Source organism: Lissotriton vulgaris, chromosome 2_1, assembly GCF_964263255.1.
Source record: "Lissotriton vulgaris chromosome 2_1, aLisVul1.2, whole genome shotgun sequence".
Taxonomy (NCBI): domain Eukaryota; kingdom Metazoa; phylum Chordata; class Amphibia; order Caudata; family Salamandridae; genus Lissotriton; species Lissotriton vulgaris.
Window position 1 is genome coordinate 393,843,749 of NC_141687.1, and position 22,795 is coordinate 393,866,543.

General features: G+C 49.2%; 1 protein-coding gene across 1 annotated transcript in view; it reads left to right on the plus strand.

Annotated features, from left to right (window-relative positions):
- The window catches only part of STRADB (STE20 related adaptor beta), a 212,499-nt gene that overhangs the window by 101,016 nt on the left and 88,688 nt on the right, over window positions 1–22,795 (plus strand). The window contains exon 2 of the mRNA XM_086955255.1: window positions 6,433–6,489. Coding sequence (XP_086811381.1) covers window positions 6,478–6,489 — 12 coding nt within the window. The 5' untranslated portion in view covers window positions 6,433–6,477. The remainder of the gene's footprint in view (window positions 1–6,432; window positions 6,490–22,795) is intronic.

The window sequence follows — 22,795 nt, forward strand, 5'->3', positions numbered from 1 at the left end:
TTCCTCCTGCCCGCTCTTCCAGTGTGCCTGGATCGCTCGAACAATGGCCGAGTGCAACAGAAAGTCACCACGGGGGATCTCGAAGCGGTCGATAAGATCCTGGAAGGGCAAGAGCGCCCCGTCCTCATACAGATCCCCAACCAGCTGTAAGCCGGCGTCCTCCCAGGCCGCCAATCGTGACCAATCGCCTCCATGGGGGAGGGCCGTCAGCATCCCCAAAGGTATTTCGGGCGCATACGGTGTTCTCAGATGGCCTCGGGCGTGAGCCCGATTCCAACACAGGCGGACGGTCCGCTCCTCCAACGACAAATCCCGCAGGGCCAAACGTTGTCGCAGCGCTATGAAGGAGAGAACATGCCTGGCCATGCCCGTCCCCCTTCTGTCTTCCGGGCCCCGGAATTCCCGGGCGATCTCCTGGGTGAAGGTCTGGAGCTGCGCCGCCAGATAATACTTTTCAAAGTCTGGCACCGCAAGCCCCCCCTCATCTTTCGGCCTCATCAGGGTCTTGAGGGCCACCCGACGGCGGCCCGAGCCCCAGAGGAATCCGACCACCATAGATCGTAATAGTCGAAACGTGGCCGGTGGGACCCAGATCGGTAGTGTCCGGAAATAATATAAGAGCCTGGGAAGCGCCACCATTTTAAGCAGAGCGATCCGTCCCGCCACCGAGAGCGGCAGCGTGGCCCAGAAGTCCATGCAGCCTCGAAGTGCTCGAGTGCTGCGGGCAATGTTCCCATCCAGGAGGTCGGATGGGTCGTGATAGACGAATACCCCCAGGTACTTAAAGCAGTCGGGTTCCCATCTAATCTCCCTACTTAGAGTAGGGGCGGGGGCACCCTTACGAACCGGGAAAAGACAGGTCTTGGACCAATTCACCCGGAGGCCCGAAACCTCCCCAAACTCCGTGAGCGCCGTCGCCGCTCCATGTAAAGCGTCGAGCGGGTCCTCTAGTAAGAGCAACAGATCGTCTGCATACAGCGAAACATAGTGCGGGCCCGAAGGCGTCCACAGGCCCATATAGTGGGCTCCCGATCGAAGATGCAGCGCGAGTGGTTCCACCGCCAGCGCAAAGAGAAGTGGGGACAACGAACACCCCTGCCTCGTTCTACCGGATATTGCGAGGAAATCAGTGGTCCCGCCCGGACCCTGGCCGATGCAGAGGCATAGAGAACCGCGGTCCATCTGATGAAGCCCTCACCGAGGCCGAATCTCCGCAGCACCGTGCAAAGGTAGTCCCACTCCAGGCTATCAAAAGCCTTCTCTAGGTCCACCGATAAGACAACCGGGGACGGGGCATCCACAAACAGTTCCCCTAGCAAACGGAACAACCTGCGAATGTTCATAGTCGTGTTACGCCTTGGGATAAAACCTGCTTGGTCCTCATGCACGAGGGAACTCATGTGTCCCAGCAGCCTCGAGGCCAAGATACTGCTCAGTATTTTATAGTCCACCGTCAGCATCGATAAGGGACGGTAAGACCCCGGGTCTGACGAGTCCCTTCCTGGTTTGAGGAGAGGAACCACCAACGCCTCACACATCGAGCTCGGGAGCCGCCCCAGCCTCTTCGCCTCTCTGTAGACCACCAATAACCTAGGGGCTAGGAGGTCAGCATAAGCTGCATAAAACTCCACGGGCAGGCCGTCCAGGCCCGGGGTCTTATTTCTCGCCATCCGTTTAATGGCACCGCGGATCTCCCCCAATTCTATGTCGGACCCCAGGGCTTTCGCCACTTCGCGCTTCACTGTTTGGAGCTCCAGTGGGCGTAGATAATTATCGAGCCGGTCAGGGTCTCGGGCGGAGCGACTGCGGTACAAACTTTCGTAATAATGCCGGAAGCAGCTGAGAATCTCCGGTTGAGTGTATACCTCGGTTCCGTCCGCCTTACGCATACTTGTCGTCAATGAGGACTGACGCGTAGGGTTGGCCAGCCATGCCAACAACGCGCTCGATCTGTCCCCCTCCGCGATGGACCGGACCGTGTAGGCCTTGTAGTCAAAACAGCGAAGCCGTTCGACCTCCGCCGCCACCTTCTCCCTCGCCTCCGCCGTGTGTACCTGTAATTCTGGGCGCCCGGGGCGGCGAATTTCCAGCTCGCGGAGTTTCCGGTCCGCTGCATCTAAGTCAGCTAGGATAACTCGCCTCATGCCCACTTTTTTAGAGATGCAGTAACCCCTCACCACTACCTTAAAAGCGTCCCACTCTAACGCTCTTGTACTCGCGGTGCCGCTGTTGGACGCAAAATATTCCGATACCTTATCCCCCAGGTCCGCCCTGAAAACACTGTCCTCAAGAATCTCGGGTCGTAACTTCCAGGTGGGCACCGCCGGCGCCCCGGGGAGCCAGCGAAGGTCCAGCAGGAGGGGGTTATGGTCTGAAATGGTTCTGGACAAGTACTCAGATCGGACCGCTGCCGAAACCAGTTCGGGCGAGCCAAGAAATCCATCCAGTCTGACATGCAACTCATGTAGGCTCGAGAAGTATGAATAGTCCCTAGATGTGGGGTGGTGCGCCCTCCAGATATCCGTCAGACCCCAGTGGGTCTGCCAATCCTTACGACCCTTAGCCGTGCGACGAACCGGAGAATCGGGAAGGGGTGGATGTGAGCGGTCAGTGTCTACGTCCACTACTGAGTTGAAATCTCCCCCAAGCAAAAGGGGCCCGGAGAAGAAGTGGGCCAACGAGCCCGATAACCTGGAAAGGAAGGCAGTCTGGTCTATATTAGGAGCGTACACACAGCAAACGTTCAAGTCCCTCCCTCCTAAAGTGCCCGAAATGGCCACGTAACGCCCCTCTGGATCTATCACTGTTTTCATGACCTGGAAGGGGACCCCAGCTCTAACCCATATTAGCGCCCCCCTGGCATACGCGGAGTACGATGTGTAGAAGACCTGCCCCCTCCATCTACGCTGTAGCGCCGCCCCTTCCGCCTTGTTCAGATGAGTTTCCTGCAGCAGCGCCATTTGCACTCCCCTACGCACTAAATAAGCGTGGACTTTGTGGCGCCTGGACATAGTATGAAGCCCCCTCACGTTCCAAGTAACACATTTCAAATTAGCAACATCAGCCATTGTCCCATATTGTTCTCGCACAGTCTCCCCATCCGGGTCCCCACAAAAAAAGTACATCATTCATCCCAGCACTGATGGCGGCCATTTTCCCCAACCAAGGCCAAACAACCCAAGAACGAACCAAACCCCCACCCACCCTCCCCAGAACAGGACCCAAACAGCACCATCCAGATCCCATCCAAACCTTGCCCTCCAACAACCCAATAACCCCTACTAATCCTGCGGTCGCCACCGTAGGAAGGCCTTAAGGGCCAGGTGCGGGCCGGGCGGAGGCAGTGGGCCCTCGACGCTCAGGCTACCAGGACTAAACAAGCCCAAAACAGTACCAAAGACCCTCGGGGCAAAAACAGGGGCACCCCACCCTCCCCGCCCTCGTTGTCAGCATCAATTGACGGCAACCGCCTCCCCCCTGCCGGGCCCCCTCCCAAAATGAGGTAGCTCACCCCGTTACCCCTGTCCATCCAGAAGGTCTTCCACCGACTTCGGTGTGATCACCGGTGTATGGGCGCTATCAGTCACTGAGTCCTCGGAGTCCGATGGTGCCCCCTCGTCACCCGGGTCCGCTTCCTCTTCAATGGCATCGTCCCGTGCGCCAGACAACTCAGATAACACCTCCAGCACTCCCCTCCGCTCCGTCGACGTCTCTGCAGTTGAGGGCCCCCCTGAGCGGCCGCGGCGATTCCTAATCCTCCTGGATCGCCGTCTCTGTTCCGGCTCCTCCGCCTGTTGGGATGAGGAGCCGAAGCCATCTTTCCCTGCTCTGTAAAGCTCGAGCCAGGCACAGACATCCTCCGGGGTGTCGAAGAATTGAGTCTTGTCATCGACAATGATGCGGAGCCTAGCAGGATAGAGGAGCGAGTACTGGATGCCCTCGCTCCTGAGCTCGCGCTTGACCGCCAGGAAGGAGAACCGCCTGCGTTGAGTTTCGTAGGTGTAATCCGGGAAGATGTTCACCTGACTGTTCGCCACTTTGAATGGACCATTATGCCTGGCGGCATTGAGGATTAAGTCTCTGTCCCGAAAGTGTAATAACCGCGCCACCACTGGTCTCGGGGCACGTCCCTGCTGCGGTGGCCGCGCCGGGACTCTGTGGGCACGCTCCAAGGTGTAGAAGGAGGATAGCCCCTCCGGGGCCACCGTGTCACGGAGCCAGGCCTCCAAGTATGCCACCATGTCGCCATCCTCGATCTTTTCCGGAAGGCCCACCACACGGATGTTGTTCCTCCTGTTGCGGCCTTCCGCATCTTCCGCTCTCTGCTCTAGGGTCGCAATCCGGGATAAGGCATCCTTCATAGTCGCAGCCAAGGTTCGCTGCGCCGGCTCCAAGGTTTTCACCGAGCTCTCCACCTCCTTGACCCGGTCCGAAAGTTTGCCGTGGTCCGCTCTAAGGAGACCAAGGCTCGTCGCCACCTGGGCAATGTCCTGTTGGAGGGCCGATCGCGTGGTCGCTATCGCCTCCAGGACGCGGTCGAACTGCTGTTGCATCGATGCACCACCAGAACTCTTTGGGTCCCCATGTTCCTCTTTGTCCTGGGTCTCCGAGTCTGAGACGGTTGGGGTAGTCCCCTTGGCTCCTCTAGGTTTCCCCATGTCGCCGGGGGCACTCCGTGATGGTCCAGGAGCAGGCGTCTCCGGGAGCAGATGCCGACCGCGACCCTCCCGGTTACTGGATCTTAAGTCGAGTATCGGAGACCTCCTTCTCCAGGGCCTGTGGGAACTTCTCCGCTTCGGCTCGCGCCACCACCACGGCGTCCGAGGGCACCGATAAGGGGGCGGAGACAACCGCCGCCAGGTCGGGCAGGCCCGCACAGCCGCTAAAGTCCCGGGGTGAGGGTCACCAACTCCACCGGACGATTTGTGGCGCCAGAGTGTCGCGCCTCCCATGGAAGTGGACTGGCCAGGAAAATGTAGCTAGGTGCGGTGTCGTGAGTGTGGCCACCGCCTGGTTCACCAGACGTCCGCTCACGGGATCCACTATAACATGGGCATCCGCCCGGTCACCCAACCGAGTGCATTCTCGTTGTAGAAAGTCCGATCCGACCGATATCTAGTGCACAAATCAGCAGGGGATGGCAAAGCCGGGGGCGAGACGCCGCTAGCGACGCTCCTCCAGTTCAATGGATCCGGCTAGGGGGACAATGAAGTCCGGGCGCCATGTTGGGTCGCACTCCGCAACTCCGCAAACTTCGGTTTTACGCCGGATCACCACTCGTCCGAGCCACACCAAGGGCCCTGGCAGGTCGTCGTCGGTCCGTTCAGCAGAATGCGGGGTCCGGGGTGCCCCGCAGCCTCCGATTTACAGGATAATCACGGGCTCAGTCCCGGAGCCGAGCTCTCAGGCGACCATCGCCATCGGCGCCCAAGCCACGCCCATTCAAGACTTCTTGTATATAAATTTGCAACCAGCCAACGTCTGCAGCAGCTACAGCTGTATGCTTTTGCTAACTGCTTTTTAGGTCAAGCATTCAAGACCTCTTGTATATACTTTACTATATACTTATATGTGTATGTTGGGACACTATCGAAGGAGTGGCTGTGTACTATACAAGTACGGGTCATTCATTCATTTGTGGGCTCTTGTCTGCTTTCGCTTAGGGACTTTTTTTATGTTCAACTGCGTCTATTTAACTGTCTTGATAGAAAACGACCAATAGAGGTCAGTAAAATACAGAATTGCTTTCTGCTTGTTCAACTGCCTGTATTTAACTGTCTTGATAGAAAACCTCAGTAGAGGTCAGTAAAATACCAGAATTGCTTTCTGCTGTGGGACTTTCTTTTTTTTCTGGTAACTGCCTCTATTTAACATTCTTGATAGAAAACGACCAGCAGAGGTCAGTAAATACCAGAATCACTTTAGCATTCTCTTGCTTCCAGTCCATAGAAATTGTCTTCCACAAGCACCTGTAGACAATAATATTTTTTTAAATCTTGAATTTTCAGTGATATGACCACGAAAGCCCTGTTTTTATATTAAAAACAGCTTTGGACTATACCATTTCCAGCTGAGAGGCAATATTTCTCTCACTGTATCCTGATACCTAGCATGTCACGTAGTTTGGTGCTTACTTTCCCTCCATGTTAAAGAACAGTAGATGTTTCAGCACCCAGGCTAATGTGCTACACAGCTAAATGCACATAAGGAACCGAAGGCGGGACTGATTGCATTGCAAATGCTTGTTTCTCCTTGATTTTAAGATATCATTTCTGCTGGCAAGTGAGGGAGGACTTGTTTCTATTTATATGTACTTGCAAAAAAAGCCCATCCAACAGAAGTACTACTGACCATGCAACCAGTATCATGTATATGAGAAGTTTTTGTGTGTTTTTCACTGACAACCGTAAAATATATATTTTTTTCTTTCAGGACAAATGGGTTCATGTGACTCAGCCGAAAGAATAAAGTGGCTCCATGTCTTGTTGGGTAAATATGTTTACATTTGCTATGTTTTAGTTGTTAAACCAAGAAATACTTGCACAGCATCCGTTGAGAATGAAGGCCAGCGGGAGTTATTTATCCGCTCAGGTTCACTCACACTTTTAACTGCATTCGAGTGCAATACAGAGGCTCAAGAATATCAACATGTACACACTGTATAGGGAGCTTGAGGGTAACATTAAGACCTTCAGATTTCTAGATAGAATAAAAGAGGACAGAGTTGCCTCTTCTAATAGAAGTAAATTTTTGTGTACTATTACCCGGCGCAATACGCTGTGTGGGAAACAGCTCAGAATTAACATATTTGCACCCTAAAGCCTTGTGAGTGGCCAGAACAACCTCTTAGCGGAAGTGATGGAGGCAAAAAAAGAATCGTGATTGACAAAGGGAACTAATGACAAGACCAGGAAAAAGGGAGTCAAAGAAGGAAGAGTGGAGATCCTTAGGATAATATTGAAGACCATGGAGGATCTGTGTGTTATGAGAGAGCACGGATATTCATAGGTCAATTTATATACTGTCAAATAGTTTCTGTAGGCCTTTATTTCGATACAGTCCAAAGCTTTGGGCATGGGATGGCAGAGGCTTCATACAAACATCTTACATGAAATGATTTCATGTAATCTTGCAATCCCCTATTGTGTTGCATCTGGGTGTGTTTCTTGATGTTTCCGTTCGTTTTAGTGCTTCTGTGTTCATTTTCATTTCAATGAACAGTCATCACTTCATATTCTCTCAGTATGCAGCCCGAACACACCTGCTCTGCTGGTATAAATACAATCCCAGTTCCACTTTTAGGAATGAGAAGGAAGCTTCATACAACCGTGATCTGGCCGTTTAAATTCTACTGCATGTACTAACTAGCATTAGCAAAACCACTATGTCTGACTTTCATTTTTAGTTTTTACTAAACTATTTCAAAACGCCTGCTGCAGTGCATCAATGAGATACATAGTTTGATGTGTTGATTGAGTGTGCATTTAAGATATTACATAGTCCCTCATGCCCACAATGTAAGCACTCCATAGGTGGTGGAACAGCAAGCATCTTTGTGAGAGGGAAATACCCCTTTAGGGCCGAGCCAAAGCTAAGAATGCAATTCTTTAAACAGATATGTTAAAGAATTGCTAATAGGTTACTGAAGGCTGTGCTGTCAAGACAGACTTAAAAATGTGCCCAAACAATATGTGCACCCGTTAGTGCTTGTGCCCATTAGAAAATGAGCATAAACAACCCCCACTCCTCAATGCAGGCGGTTGCCGCCAGGTTCTACATAATATTATTGCCTGTGAACCAGTGTGCTGGGATAATAATGCGTGCAAATAAGCGTAAACATAATTTTCACGTTTTATTCCCCCTTTTTTTGCATGTTCATCTGTGTCTAACAAGGTTGGTATCCAGGTAGGCCCTCAAGCCCTATGCTCAACACCCCTTTCCTCAGAACTCACTCATCCTTTGAATCTGACCTAACTATTCTGGGAACTAGGCCTTGCTTTTATCCCCGGTCATCATAGAGATGATACGTGAAGTCATGAACAGGGTATTCATTGGTGGGTGTGGTTCTTTGGTTTACTTTAGCATGGTAATTTTCAATGATTTTTAGCGTTTGCATTATAAAAATAGTGTTGCTTTAGCAGCAGTTTTACTGATAACTTAAATTTATTATTGGAGTAAAGGACCATAAATTTCCTTTGAAAGAAGTTTTTTTTCTGATATTTAGGCTTCTTCAGCATCTGACCGAGTAACAACCTACTGTATCCAACCTTTGGGTTGTGACCGCAGAGTATGGCTTCAGGGCATCACCTGTCCCTAGACTGTGTACCTTCAAAACACTTAGCGACACTCAACCAACCTGCATCCTACTGTGATTCGCGACGTGTGGCCAAGTGGTGGTCTACAGGCATGCTCTATATCAATGCCAGGCGGCCCTAGAACACACTGTAGACAACCAATGACGTTTGGTTGTGTTAAGCAAGATCTGTAAGCAACTTGTGGTCTTGCGCTATGCCCTGTGCGTGTGCTATGTGGTAGAAACTCTACTGTGCAAGACCATTGGTTGTATGAAGCAGGGTCTGGCCCCAGTGTGCTGCCCCATGGTGCCCTAAACCCAGCCCCTGTGGCCAAAAAACCTTCAGCTATACCCTGGTCTCAGTTGCTGTGGACCCAAAGCCTGTGGCTCATGATCCCACTGCATAGCGCGAGACAAGGATTGGCTTTCACTGTGTCCTGCAGTCTGTCCTCACGGACCCAGAGCTTGCAGTGCACAGCCGGTCACTAGCCACATGCCACCTTAACTCAAAAACGCTTTGGGTATTGAGTTCTTTTGTGCGTATTTTTCTTCATTTTATTTTTTGTTCTGTTCCAGCATGTTCTCAAACCGGTGCAATTAGCAATCGTGTTGTTCTGAGAGCCTAGTTTGCAAATGTAAACTTATCTTCGCTGGAATAAGAAATGTTCTATCCTTCTGGGAATTCTCTTGAAACTTACGAATTAAGGTTGTGACCCCATTTTGATAAGGTCATGTTTTTTATTGTTCCATGCTGCAGGTTTGAGAATGGTTCAACAAGATTTTGAAGTTGAAGAACCAGACAATGCTCAGCATCTAAAAACACCTGCCTTGAACAATCAGATTTGTTTTACAGTTCATATATAGTTCTCAAGTTGTTTTTAAACCCAGATATAAAAATATACGATGCCACGAGGATAGGGCAGATCTTGCACCGAGCCCTGTATCGCACAAAACAGTGGGCCATTCATCTGTGGGAAGTGGACTTCTCCCTCCCACCAAACCATCTGTGCACAACCTTTGGCCCTCTGTTTTGGTCTCTAGGCATGAGGTTGGCTTATGGTCAGGGTCTAAGCCCATGTTCCTCTGCCGGACCCTTACCCCTGACCACGAGAACCAGTGCTGTACAGCCACTGGGAGCAAGGGTCGCCGATCAGCAAAGTTAAGGGGTTGGAGAAGTTTTAGTTTACAGATAACGTTAACACTTTTTGACAAATGTGCATGAAATTAGACAGACTATTAACATGTTAATCGAGTTCTAATATCTCAAGTGTAATGTGGAGTCACCCAACACCGATATTATTACCATATCAAAGCTTTATTGACCCCCATGTACTTGTCCCCACTTTTACAAATCTGTATGAGACTTAATTACGAAGCTTAACCTGGTAACTGTCTGTCATGCTTCATGTAGAGGTGTCAAACACCATCAAAGGAGCATATTTTTCACCATCCACTTAACTTTGCTCCTGTTGATAGATTTACATAAACGTGATATACCAAAAGTAACCTAAACCTGCCAACTGCCTGCTAAATTGACCTGCAGATTTGTAAAATGGCGCCAAAGTTGTAAGCAGATAGAACAATCATTGATAAATCCAACAGGTCATGCCTCACATGTAAGGGCTAAGGTATTGGATGTGGCTATGCTTGTTTGTAAAGCATAGTGAAAATATATTAAAAAAAGCATTGGTATATTTGGAATATGTATGTATGTGTATGTTCACAAAGCTTTACAAACAAACATTGGCAAATACAATACATTACACTAGTAAGTAATTACCTTTTACGTTTACATGAAACTTTATACAGTATTAATTCACGTAAATGCATACACCGCATATTATTGATTACAAAGATTTTAAAATGATTGCACAATACGGCGCAGGTTGAAATCAATCAGGTACCGTTTAATCAAGCTATTTTTCTCCCATAGCTTGCTGGCTGGCCTCAAGAATTTTACAGAGTGGCCCACAGCTTTTACAGTATCGCCCTTTAAGCAAAATGATAACGCCTCTGCTATTGTTCTTATGCCCTCTGAATTAAACATGGGCCGTAGCAATTTCTTTTAGCGTCAAGTAGGGCTGGACACAAGCACTATATGTGTTTGATGGACTCTTGTACTGACCTACACATCCTACACAAACTGTCATCGCAGCCCTTTGATTTCCATAAACCATCAAAATCCTTAAAAATGAGATAAAAAAAGACTAAATTGAATTAAGGCAATCTTGTCCTGAGGCCGCATATTCAAATCGAGATAAGGTTGCCTTAAGCAAGAAAAGGATGCTGTGGTGTATGTTTTATGCTTGGATCTAGATGCTGTCATAATATACCTACTCTAATTTAAGGTTTTTACTCTTTTTTTCACCAGTAACCTTCGATCTGTTCTGGACGTAGATGCTAGTGTCGACCATTGAGCCGAGAATATATTCTACCAGCTGCTATATCAGTAGCCTTTCAGAAAAAAAAGCTCCTGTCTCCCTGGGTGCAGTGAATGCTTTGTAAATAAGTGCTCTTAGGGTGTTGATTCCTGCCTCCTTAGCATCTATGAAAAAAGTGATCCAATTAATGTCAGCCGCTGCAAATAACAGCATCAAGCCGTATACTAATCTTATACGGCATAAAGGGGTCAACTTCAATGTAACCGTTTTCGAATGCAATTCAAAAACTCGAGGTCTAAGTTTTGGGTATTTGTACGATTCCCAATTAAGGCCCTGTATAAAAAAAAACAGGGCTAATCTTTGCCTTTATGACATCCAAAACAGGACCTTCCTTCCCCGTAAACTGTGGAGAACCTTTTTAGCGCTCCCAGTGTACTTGTAATTCTAAGTTTCCCAGTGAGATTTTTATATATCATAACACCCAAGTACATGTATTCCTGGACCTCTTCTATTTTAATGCTTCCTATTTTCCAGGTGAACTTGAAAGTATTTTGAGCAAAGGACATTACCTTTATTTTATTGATATTAATAAGAAGATTATTTTCTAGATTTCTTCTATGGGATTCGATCGAGTTGCCTTTGAAGACCGATCTAGGTTGTCGCCAAGTTGACTAGATTATCAGCGTGAGCTAAATAGGGTGCTTTAGTGTGCCCTAGCTTCGGAGCCTCATCGAACCTATGTACTAGTAAGTCTGCTATGTCCGATATGTACTGATTAAAAAGAAGTGGGGCTAAAATGCACCCTTGCTTGAGACCATCATGAGTAAGAATTTTAGGAGATAGACCATAACCAACAGACATCTCGACTCTAACCCAGGTTTTACTGGGGAGTTATATTATCAGATGTAAAATACCTGGGGGAATACTCCACTCCTGAAACTTCCATCACAGTCTATTCACCATATCGAACGCTGTTGAAAAGTCTATAAAGCAGGCAAAAGGGTTGTTTTTCTGGATGCGGGCTTTCTGCCCAATCATGGTCAAGTTATGATATTGTCTGTCGTACTGCAATTTGGGCATAAGCATGACTGATGGAAAGTTAATCTGCTTGATTGTTCAACTCATACCTGCACATGAGATAAGAGGTGTTTAGCAAATAATTTCCTGTCTACGTCCAACATTTCAATAAGGCCATAACTACTTGGCAAATGTTTAGGGGTCTCACTTATATATAGGATACAAAATTGCTCCTTTCCATGTAGGTAATAACAGGCCCGACTGTATGACAGTGTTGAACATTGGGGTTAGAAACAACACCCATTTTTCGAGGTTAAGCTGCATTAGGGCAACAGGTAGCCCATTAGGGCCAGGTGTCCGTGAGGTTTTGCAATTTTTGATTAGTTTCACAATGTCTACATGGATGGTTCTAAGTTGAAACCTATCTTCTATGCCTGTCGTGTCTGATTCTAACACCCTGTATAGTGCAGTTGAAAGCTTTTCCCATTGATCATGTGTTATATGGTAATAACACCCAGCTTCATGGTTTTTGATGCCCTTACTAACAGTGGCCCAAAAATCCTTGTTATTCTTAGTGACCATTTGTGTTCTTGTTCTGTTTTTTAATATAACAGATTTTGGTTCCTAGCTTCGATCTACTTTTGTATAACAGGTATGTTGCTTAGATTCCTTTCAACATTCAATAGCTGCCTTAATTCCTTACTATATTGCATCTTTTGTAGATTGATTTTGTACTCCATTGTGCTTTTGGCGTCCCCTTATTACTATTTATAATGGGTGCTGTTGCTAGGAAGTCGAAAATTTGGGTGAGAACAAAAGTGAAAGAATTAATACTAATTCTAAATCCCCCTATTTGAGTTGTAATGGTTGACAAAAAGCTCGTAAAAATGGTTGCCTCAAATCTTATCTTGTAATTGGTTACAACCATCCTTACAAACTATTCTTTTCCCCTTTCTCCCATTCAAATCGTCTTTACCTAACAGCTTTCCTTCTTTGTATTCCATGGTTCTAAGTATTAAGGCGATGTGTTGTGGGTTGTTGTCCCTTTCAAATCTAGGTATTATTTTAAAATCCTACAAGTTCTGAAAATCATTGACATGAAGAAATTGTATAATCTATAATGATTCTTTGACTGACGATTTGAAAGTTGAATTAGCTGGTTGATTGTTCAAATGTCTACCATTTATATAGCAAAGCCTGAGGCCCGATAAGTTGGAACCAGTCTTGTTAAGATTCTAGATTGGACCCAGGACAGATAATTGTTGACCTATACTATCCCCCGGGGGCTTTTTGCCATTCTTGAACTAGTTTGTTATTAAAGTCACGTCAGAACAGTCTTAGAATTGGGAATTAGACCTAGGATGGTTTCAACATCTTCTTGAATAATTACTAGTTTCTTCCTATCCTGGGCTTGTTCAAGATGTAATTGGGGGCTCCCTGAATGAATGACTGGTTTCTTCCTTTAGGAAGAATGGATATTTTCTCTCCTCCGATGTTTTTTTAATTTATCCCCCAATCTGATAACACGTCTGCTTTTCCAAGTATTGCTTCATAAAGGTGGTGTGTGTGCTTTACCTTTGAGAGATGCTGTTGGTCACAAAATGAATAGACAGAAGATCTTCTAACTTAAGATATTCCAGATAAGGGAAACAATGCCCTGAGAATATTTTGGCGATTTAAAATATCGAATGGTCCTTCAAAGTCATAACATGAACAAAAGTTGATTTGTGATAGAGTATCCATCTCCTTAATTTGAGTGTTTTTTGAAAACCTAGTTTATTGGATTTTATATCAACATATAATATATGACAATGACCACAGCATCCATATCCGGTAAACACGTCCCCAATTTAACATGAATTCCCCCGTAAACCCCCTCCCCCTTATGCTCGGTAGTGTGGGCATATCCAGAAGTCTGTATCGTAACATAGTACCAGTTGCACATAAAGCGTTACATATCAGTTTCACAATTTGATGATCACATGTACGATTAACATTCAGTCGTCTTCCTCCACTATCTGGGCATCTCGCAAGGCCGGAGTCAGGGCCTCCCAGGCTCTCGCCATCTCCAAAGCCTTATCATTATCAACGCGTCTAGCCTGCTGAAGCCGGACCACACTCTCACACTCTGCCCATTTGCAGAACTCCATACGCCAGCGCTTGCTCGAGGGTCCCGCCCTTGACTTCCAGTGCCAGGTTATCTCTCGTTTGGCCAACAATAAGCCTAAATCAATAAATTTGCTGGTTATTTTTGTTTTGGCCGTGTGCGGAAACCAGTGTAACAAGCAAGTAGCCATGTCGTAGTCTAGGTGTCGATCAGTTATGGCATCTAGAAGGTCCCCCACATCTGCCCAATATTCCCCAATAGACGGACAAAGCCACAGCATATGTTCTATTTCCACCTCTTGTTCGAAACATCTGGGGCATGCCGCATCGTGGACCTGGAAGTATTTCCTAATCTTTCCCGGGGTCAGGTAAGCGCGATGTAGAATGAAAAATTGTATCTGCTGGAACCGGGCATTTCTGCTCCCCTTCCATGCCCTCTTTAGAATGTGTCCCCATGCCGTGTCCGGATCTGGCGCCCTATGCTAGCTTCCCATTTTGCCTTCAGTACCCCCAGTGGCTGCAAACCGTCTTGCAACATCCGAGATTGGAAGCACGTGACCACCTTAACAGTCCCTGCTGCCATTACTACATATTGACAAGCCAATGCGGTGAGTGGTTCCGTCTGTCCACCTTTCCAGTGACCCCGAATCGCCGCAGCCACTGCCGCATGTAGTAGGAAGCCGCCCTCCGGGAGGCCATACATGTCCCGCAGCGCCCGAAAAGGCATCAGTTCCCCATTCATGTACAGATCCCCTACCATGTGGATGCCCAACTGTTCCCAGTCCTCCAGGGGGTTCCAATCCCCTCCGTGTGGAAGTGCCATCAACATACCCAGAGGGATTTCCGGCGCATATGGGCGAGTTACCCCTGCCCTGCGCTGGGTTCTATTCCCGCAGAGCCTCAAGGTTCGTTCCTCCTCTGTCAAATCCCGCATAGCAAGTTTCTGCTGCATGACAAAATAAGAGAGGACATGTCGCTGTATTCCTTGCCCGAGTGTGTGTTCTGGTCCTCTGAATTCCCACGCTATATATTGTGTCAGCACTTGCAGCTGTGCCACCAGATAATAGAGCTCGAAGTCAGATACAGCCAGTCCGCCATCTGGTTTAGACCTCATCAGGGTCGTCAGCGCTATTCTCCTCCTACCTTTGCCCCATAGGAAGTCTGTGGTCAACGACCGTAAGTCTTTAAATATGTGTGGTGGGATCCAGATCGGCAACGTACGAAAATAGTAAAGCAATCTGGGGAGCGCTACCATCTTGAGCAGAGCTATCCGTCCTACCACCGACAGAGGGAGTGTCGACCAGAACGCCATACATCCCTTCAGAGCTTTAATACAGCGCCCCACATTCCCTTCTAGCAAATCCATGGCGTCATGATAGACCCAAACCCCCAAATAGGTGAGGCGCGACGGTTCCCAGGCAATCGCACCAATTGACATCGGTGGCAGCTAACCCTGTCGGACCGGAAAAAGACTTGTTTTGCTCCAGTTTGCCTGAAGTCCTGATACTGCCCCATACTGCGATAGCAATGAGGTTGCTCCTCGCAGCGCTTCTCCAGCATCCTTCAAAAAGAGGAGCAAGTCATCTGTATACAGGGAGACATAATGCGTCACCCCATGAAGCTGCAGCCCCTGGTATGCCCGTCCCAAACGAGCCTGGATCGCAAGGGGTTCCATTGCCAGCGCAAATAACAGGGGGGGACAACGAGCACCCCTGTCTTGTCCCCCTCATCACCGGATATTGGTCGAAGGTCACCTCCCCCAGGCGTACCCTGGCAGGAGCCGAGGAATACAGCACTCTTGTCCAAGTACTAAATCGTTCACCCAGTCCGAACCGTCCCAACACCTTGTGGAGGAAACCCCATTCCAGGCTGTCAAACGCCTTCTCTATATCGACAGAGAGGACTGCCGGTGAGTCCAAGTCATCATAGTCTCCCGCAAGAACCCGTAGAAACCGTCTTATATTCGAGGCAGTATTTCTAGTTGGGATGAAGCCGGACCGGTCGGCATGCACCAGCACAGTCACATGAGGCAAAAGTCGGGTCGCCAGCATGCGGCTTAGAATCTTATAATCCACCGTCAGCATGGAGAGGGGTCTATAAGAGGCCACATCTGCATCCGGCCATCCAGGCTTCAATAGTGGGATAATCCGTGCCTCCCGCAACGACTGCGGTAGGTGGCCGACCACACCCGCTTTCTTGTATACCTCCAGTAAACGAGGCGCCAGTATGTCACTATAGTCTGAATAGAATTCAACAGGTAGATCATCTAGCCCCGGCGTCTTGTTCCTGGCCATATGTTTAATAGCCCCCTTAATCTCAGCTAGGGTGATGTCCTGGTCTAAAATTTTCGCCTGGTCTGCGTTCAATTGTGAAAGCGGGATCTCCGCTAGATATCTTTCTATGTATGTTTCCTCGGCCTCTAGCTTGCTCCGATATAGAATATCATAACGCAAAATCGCGAGAGCAATTGTGCCTGTGAGTGGACCAGTGGCCTACCTCCGACTCTATTTGCATGACCGGACCACTTCTCGGTACCGGATTTGCCAGTCTTGCCAACAGGGTACCTACCTTGTCCCCTTCTGTGTGTACTTTCGTCAGGTGAGCCTTATAGTCAAAACTACGCAGCCGTTCGACCTCCACCGCTAGCGTTTCCTTTGCCGCCGCTCTAAGTCCCTCAGGTTCTCCTCAGCTTTTGCCACATCCCCTAGCACTGTCTTCCTGGCGCCTGAATACTTACTAATACATAGCCCCCGGACAACGACCTTGAAGGCGTCCCACTCAACTGCTCTGGTTTGAAGCCGTACCTTGGTTCTCCTGGAAATATTGTTCAATGCCCTCTCTTATTTCCGTCCTAAAGCCCTGATCTTCCAGCGTCTCTGGGCGCAGACGCCATGTCGGGATCGCGGACCGTGCCCGCTCCCACCTAATGGACATCAGAAGCGGGTTGTGGTCGGATATAGTACACGCAAGGTATTCAGAATGCGCCGCTTTATGGGCAATCGAACTAGAGCAGAGGATGGCATCTATTCTAACATGAAGCTCGTGTTTTGAGGAAAAGAAAGAGTAATCTCTGTCTTGAGGATGCTGCACGCGCCAGATATCTAGCAACTCCCACCTTTCTTGCCAATCAGATCTGTCTTTGGCTAGTTTCCGAACCGGCACCGCTGCCAAGGGGGGATGGGACCTGTCTAGTTCTATGTCTGTGATAGCGTTAAAGTCCCCACCAATTATCGCAGGACCCGCTAGGTAGAGGGCCAGCGCGCCTGATAGGCTGTTCAAGAAGCGGGCTTGGTCCACATTCGGAGCATACACACTACACAGCACAACGTACTTACCATAGAGTCTCCCCTCCACTGCTGCATCCGAATCCAACACCTGTCTCGTGGCCTGGAAAGGGACACCTGCCCTCACTCAAATATGCACCCCCCTAGCAAAAGCCGAATATATTGGGCTGTATACCTGCCCCCTCCACCTACGCTGCAGTGCATGTCCCTCCGCTTTGGTAAGATGTGTCTCCTGTAGCAGGGCTATGTGGATCCCCCTTCTCACCAGATACTCATGAACCTTGTGGCGCCTAGTCATTGAGTTTAGACCTCTTAGGTTCCATGTGATACATCGGAGATCAGGTAACTCCCCCATTGCATACGTTGTGCAACTTCAATTCGCTCACAGTGCGTCTGCCCACACCATCAGTATGTCCCCAAATAATAACATCCCGCTTAACATTCCTAACCCTCCCCCCCAGAACAGGACCCAATAACAGGCTATCAGCTCACATCCAAACGTCACAACAAGACACACAAGACTATCCTGCAGCAGCCGCTACAGGGTGCCTAAAGGGCAGTGGAAGGGTGACGCGGCCCCAACAGGCAGCAGCCGTTGCCTAGGCCCCACCGCCCTGGATCCCAAATGGCAACAAGTCTCAATTAATAAGTTCACTGGCACCTCCAGGCGCGTCAACAGTTCGTATCATCCCTCGTCAGTTATCCAACCGCCATGGGCCACATATGTCCGTTATTCATCCATCATTCCATCCGCAGTTCTAGGTGTAACCACAGGGCCCCTGGTGCTATCCGTTTCCGAGATTTCAGTGTCCGACTTCCTCTTGTCTTCCTCCGATTCCGTACCCACTGCTGATTCAGCCCTCCACGACCCCGTGATCTCCGCCGTCGCTGCCAACGATTTTTGCTTATCCTCCTCCATTCGGGATAACTGTTGTTTCTGCAGGTTTTTATTTTGTTTCCGAAGTCGCTGGGATTTGCGCATCTGGGACGATTTGGGTGGGTCAGAACTTTCCCGGCCTTTATGATCTGTGCCCGTTCTATATGTCTCAAGCCATGTCCATGCGTCATCAGGCATCATGAAGAACTGAGTCATGCCATCCACTACCACTCTCAATTTTGCCGGGAAAATCAGGGAGTACTGAATCCCCTCTTCCCTGAGCTCTTTTTTAACATCAAGATAGGAGGCCCTGCGCCTTTGTGTCTCCTGGGTGTAATCCGGGAATATGGTCACCGTGCCATTGCCGACCTTGAAGGTTCCCGCCGCGCGGGCTTTTTGGATCAGTGTATCCCTATCTTTGTAGTGGAGCAATTTGGCCACTACTGGTCGCGGAGGCCGGCCAGGCAGAGGGCGTCGAGCCGGGACCCTGTGTGCCCTCTCAAGTGTGAAGAAGGGGGAAATACCCTCTAGCGCAACCATGGTTTTGAGCCAGCCCTCCAGGTAAGCAATCATGTCCGTCCCTTCTGTATTTTTCGGGCAGGTCTATATGTTATTGCGCCTGTTCCTACTTTCGGAATCTTCGGCCCTCTTTTCTAACATCTCTAAGCGACTCAGCGCGTCTCCCATATTAACTTCCATAGCTTTCTGTGCCGGCGTCAGTTCTTGGATGGCTAGTTCGTGTTCTTTCACCCTATCGGCTAGCTTTGAGTGGTCTGCGCAACCTGCGCAATATCTTGCTGTAGGGCGTCCTTTGTTGAGGCTATGGCGTCCAGTATTTTATCCAGATGTTGTTGCAGCCCCATTTCTGACATCGCCCCCTCAGCATCTCCACTTGCACCATGTGTGTCATCTTGTCCCACGGTCTCCTCTTTCTTATTTTTGGGTTTCATCCCGAGCAGCTGGTCGCACTCCTGCGCTGCGCAATGTACCCACCAGTGTAGGGGCACCAGATGTTCCTACTTACAGTGTAGTACCTTGAGAGTGATAAAGCTGATTAGTCGGAATCACAGCAGGCTCGCCGCCTTCAGGACCCACTCCCCTCCAGGTCCAGCATTCACTGTGACATGTATCGGTCAGCACCCCACCTCAGCAACACAGTCTTGGTGCCTGTACCCCCTAGGCCTCGATTGCCGAGCGCTTATTTGGGTCCCACTGCTCCGTCTGCTCTTTGCGCATAGCATTCAGGTCCCAGTGCGATGTCAAGGTCCTCTCTAGTAGCCTTGCAGCCCCCGGATTTACATGCACTGCGCTGACCTCATCCCAGCATGCTCCCCGTAGAGTGACTCTCTGGGCCCTGTCGGCCACCCCCAGTATGGTGCCTTTGTCCAGCTTCTGGCCACTCTTTGCTTCTTAAGCACGAGCCTTGGACGCCCTCTCCACGTCGCCTGTAGTGTAGCCCAGGCTCACGCTGTGGGTCTTTAGCGCTCTGCGTTTCTTCTGCTCCGTGCCTGCAATCCCTGCCCAAGGCCTCCTTTGATGCGCCCCCCCCCCCCTGCTCATGCGGCGCTGTGAACCTGCTCCCCGACCCCACCTCCGCAGTGCCGAACGCAGGTCCCCACCAGCACACTTACCGGGCACAGTAGCTGGGCGCAGTCGACCTCCGATGTAGGTGGGTGGTCCGCCAGGGCTCGGCCTTCCGTCCGGCGTCGCCCAGGGTGTCAGGAGCTCCTAATCGCCTCTCTGTTAGGCCCGATAGTGGCAGGCCATCCTCACACGCCCCCGGGGCGATTCCGCTCCACAGCACCACCGCCCTCAGCAAGCGGTCACGAAATCCACACCCCAGCGCGACCTCCGCCGCACCAGCAGCCGCGTGCAGTCCCGTCCAGTCACCACGACCAGCTCCGGTCACACAGGGCGCCATTTTGAGGCCTCGATGTGTCTCGCCTATCTCGCATTCCTCTGGGCATTCCACTTCTCTCCCCACCAGCAGTGTGCGTGATTGCTGCTGGTGGGGATGACTCTGCAGGGTCGAGGTGTGTGCTCCGCATTATAGAAATCGGGTTCGCCAGCCCAGCTCTCCTTTACTCGCCGCCGGCCACCGCCATGTTGTTCCTAATCCCCAAGCCGCCCTGGCAGTAAAGTTCGCACCTGGAGTGCGCAGCAAGCACCAGAGGTTGCCGCGTCGGTCGGGAGCCCCTGCTCAACCGTTCCGACGCTTGATTCTATAACGATGCCAGCAATCAGGAGGTTTTAGAAGGATGTTTAGTGGGATCGGGCGCGGAGCTCTCCGCTCACGCCGCCTCTCCCATCGGCGCTCAAGCCACGCCCCCCCTTAATAAGAGTGTTGCTCGAATAAATAGGCTCCTGGGTAATTTTCCTCAAGGTCTGCATTTTTGTATTGTTGATCCATGGGGTATCCATATCTAGTTGACCATTGATCGCTTTGTACTACTCAGTGTTAATATATATATGGTCTGCTCTTGAGAAGCAGAATCCCTTTACAGAAGGATAGCCTTGGTAATCAGGGGATTCAATATCGCCTTTACTTACTGAGAGTGTCCAAGAGCGTTAAGCATTTTGGTTATACCCTCCATAATTTTCAGTATTTCTTTCCCTTCACCTTAGTTGTTTCCCCTGTTTTAAGTTTGGAAGTCGTATTGATCCCGCTGGTGTTATAAACCTTTGTGTCAGTGGTAGAAGTTGTTACTTTCCTTGGTTCAGGAGTTTGCTTTTTTTAGTTGGATTTGTGTTGTTATTTGTAGTGCTCTAGCAGAAGTTAGTGGGTTGTCTTGGCTTTTCCCCTATCGGCATCAGTTGGTTGTTTTGGTTGTGATGCTAGTATGGCTTTTTTGATTGACAAATTCTCAGAGATAAAATAATTTGTTTGGTCCTCAGCTGGTTGAAGAAGAATTGTCCGCTTGTTTTGATTTCCAAGATTTTTGTTTAATTTTTGTAGTTCCCTACAAACGGCTGAGGAGGGACAACATTTTCTTACGGCCCTGAAGTGTTAATAAGTGCTATAGAAATTAGATCTTCTTCTTGATCAGTTCCTAAACCACCTGGGCTTTATTGCCTAGATAGCACTGTCGAATTAAGTCGCGGAGGTGTTGATGTCCTGGCAGTGTTATCCGTACAGTGGCTCTTTGGTACCTTCTCGGTGTTAGGCCTAATATCAATCAGTACGCCAGGTATGACTTTATGGCTCGTAATTCTACTGTTGGCATTTCAGCTAGAGCTTGCATCTCGTGTTGGGGGGGGGATTCCTGCTAATACCTCTTTGCATTTGTAGGTGTCAAGAATTCCTGTCATGCGAGGGGAGGAAAACGGACTACATATCCCAGGATGCTTAGCGGTTGAGAGGTTATGTAAACAGGAGAGCTGTTACATAACTCAAGGAAAACACGCCCTTATGTAAACAGGAGAGCTGTTACATAACTCAAGGAAAACACGCCCTTATGTAAACAGGAGAGCTGTTACATAACTCAAGGAAAACACGCCCTTATGTAAACAGGAGAGCTGTTACATAACTCAAGGAAAACACGCCCTATAAAGGGAGGAACCGGGAGGTACAACGCTGACGGATATTGTGTTTACACCGACGTACCTGCTTCGTGAAGAGCAGAGTTCCGGAGTGGTGCTCCAGTAAGGCAAGAACGGAGGTAGGTCGAGTCGTTACTCCCTGGGCCGTGTCTTGCCCCATCGTCACCTGTGAAGGACCCGGAAGCTCTACCGGTCAACCATTGAGCTTCGCTTTTTGACTCGGCTGAGTCAAAGCGCAGTGGCGCTTATGCTGGTTGGAGTCGTAACTCCCAGCTCGACCAGCGATACAGGGACTGCCAGCTGTAACGCACACCAGGAGGTGTTTGCCGCGTTACAGACTCGGAAGTCCACAGGATCGATCGAGCGGCTGCTCTCGGTTCAGTCTTCTTGCTTTTGATTGGGGTATCGGTGACGCATCACCAGGAGGTGACTCCGCGTCCCGGTGCAGTCTGAGGAAGAGGTTGAGCGGCTGCTCCCTTCAGGTAGAGACCCCGGCTGGGTGTTTCCCTGACTCCTCGATTCTCCCCAACACTCTTTGTGCCCCTCACAGCCTACCGATTGGCATTGTCGGCCATTTCATTTCTGCCCTCTGTTGGCATACGCCGGGATCGGCGTATATGCAGAGGACGGTTAGGACCATCCGTGCTGTGGGCTGGTAACGTACTTAGCCTGGAGGATTCCAGTGACTATAACTTTTGTTTACTCTTTGTATTATTTGTGCCTTCATTAAAATAACAAACCCTTCACAAGTGGTTGCGTCTTCATTATCGTGTCTGTTAAACGATCCTGAGACGTTCAGGGCGTTACAGTAGGGCACCAGTCGTAATAAGGCCATAATATCATCAATACACGAAATTTGCTTGTCATCATCTCTCCCAAGTAAAGCCGAGAGAGACTCCGTTAGAAATGTGGTTTTATTTATTTTAATAGTTTTTTTTATATCACAAACATTACCCTTGCAGGTATCAGAGCACTTCACAATTGGCAGGAGTACATACAGAATTAACAAATTCACTTCAAATTAAATAACCGAAAAGTTGTGCGACTGCGAAGATTAGGAACTTGGTCTCTTGGAGGGAAATTTGTTCACAAGGAGTTCTTTGACGTCTTTCTAGAAGGAAATGATCTAGGGATTCGTTCTGACTTCAGGAGTTAATGTGTTCCAAATCCTTGGGGCAATCCCCTTTAAGGATTGGTTGTAGGTTTTGTTCTTGTGGAATCTTTGAGGTTTCAGAAGGAAAGTATTGGAGCTTCTGGAGGACTGGAGCCGCCAGAGAGTTTGAGCTTCTGAGCAAGA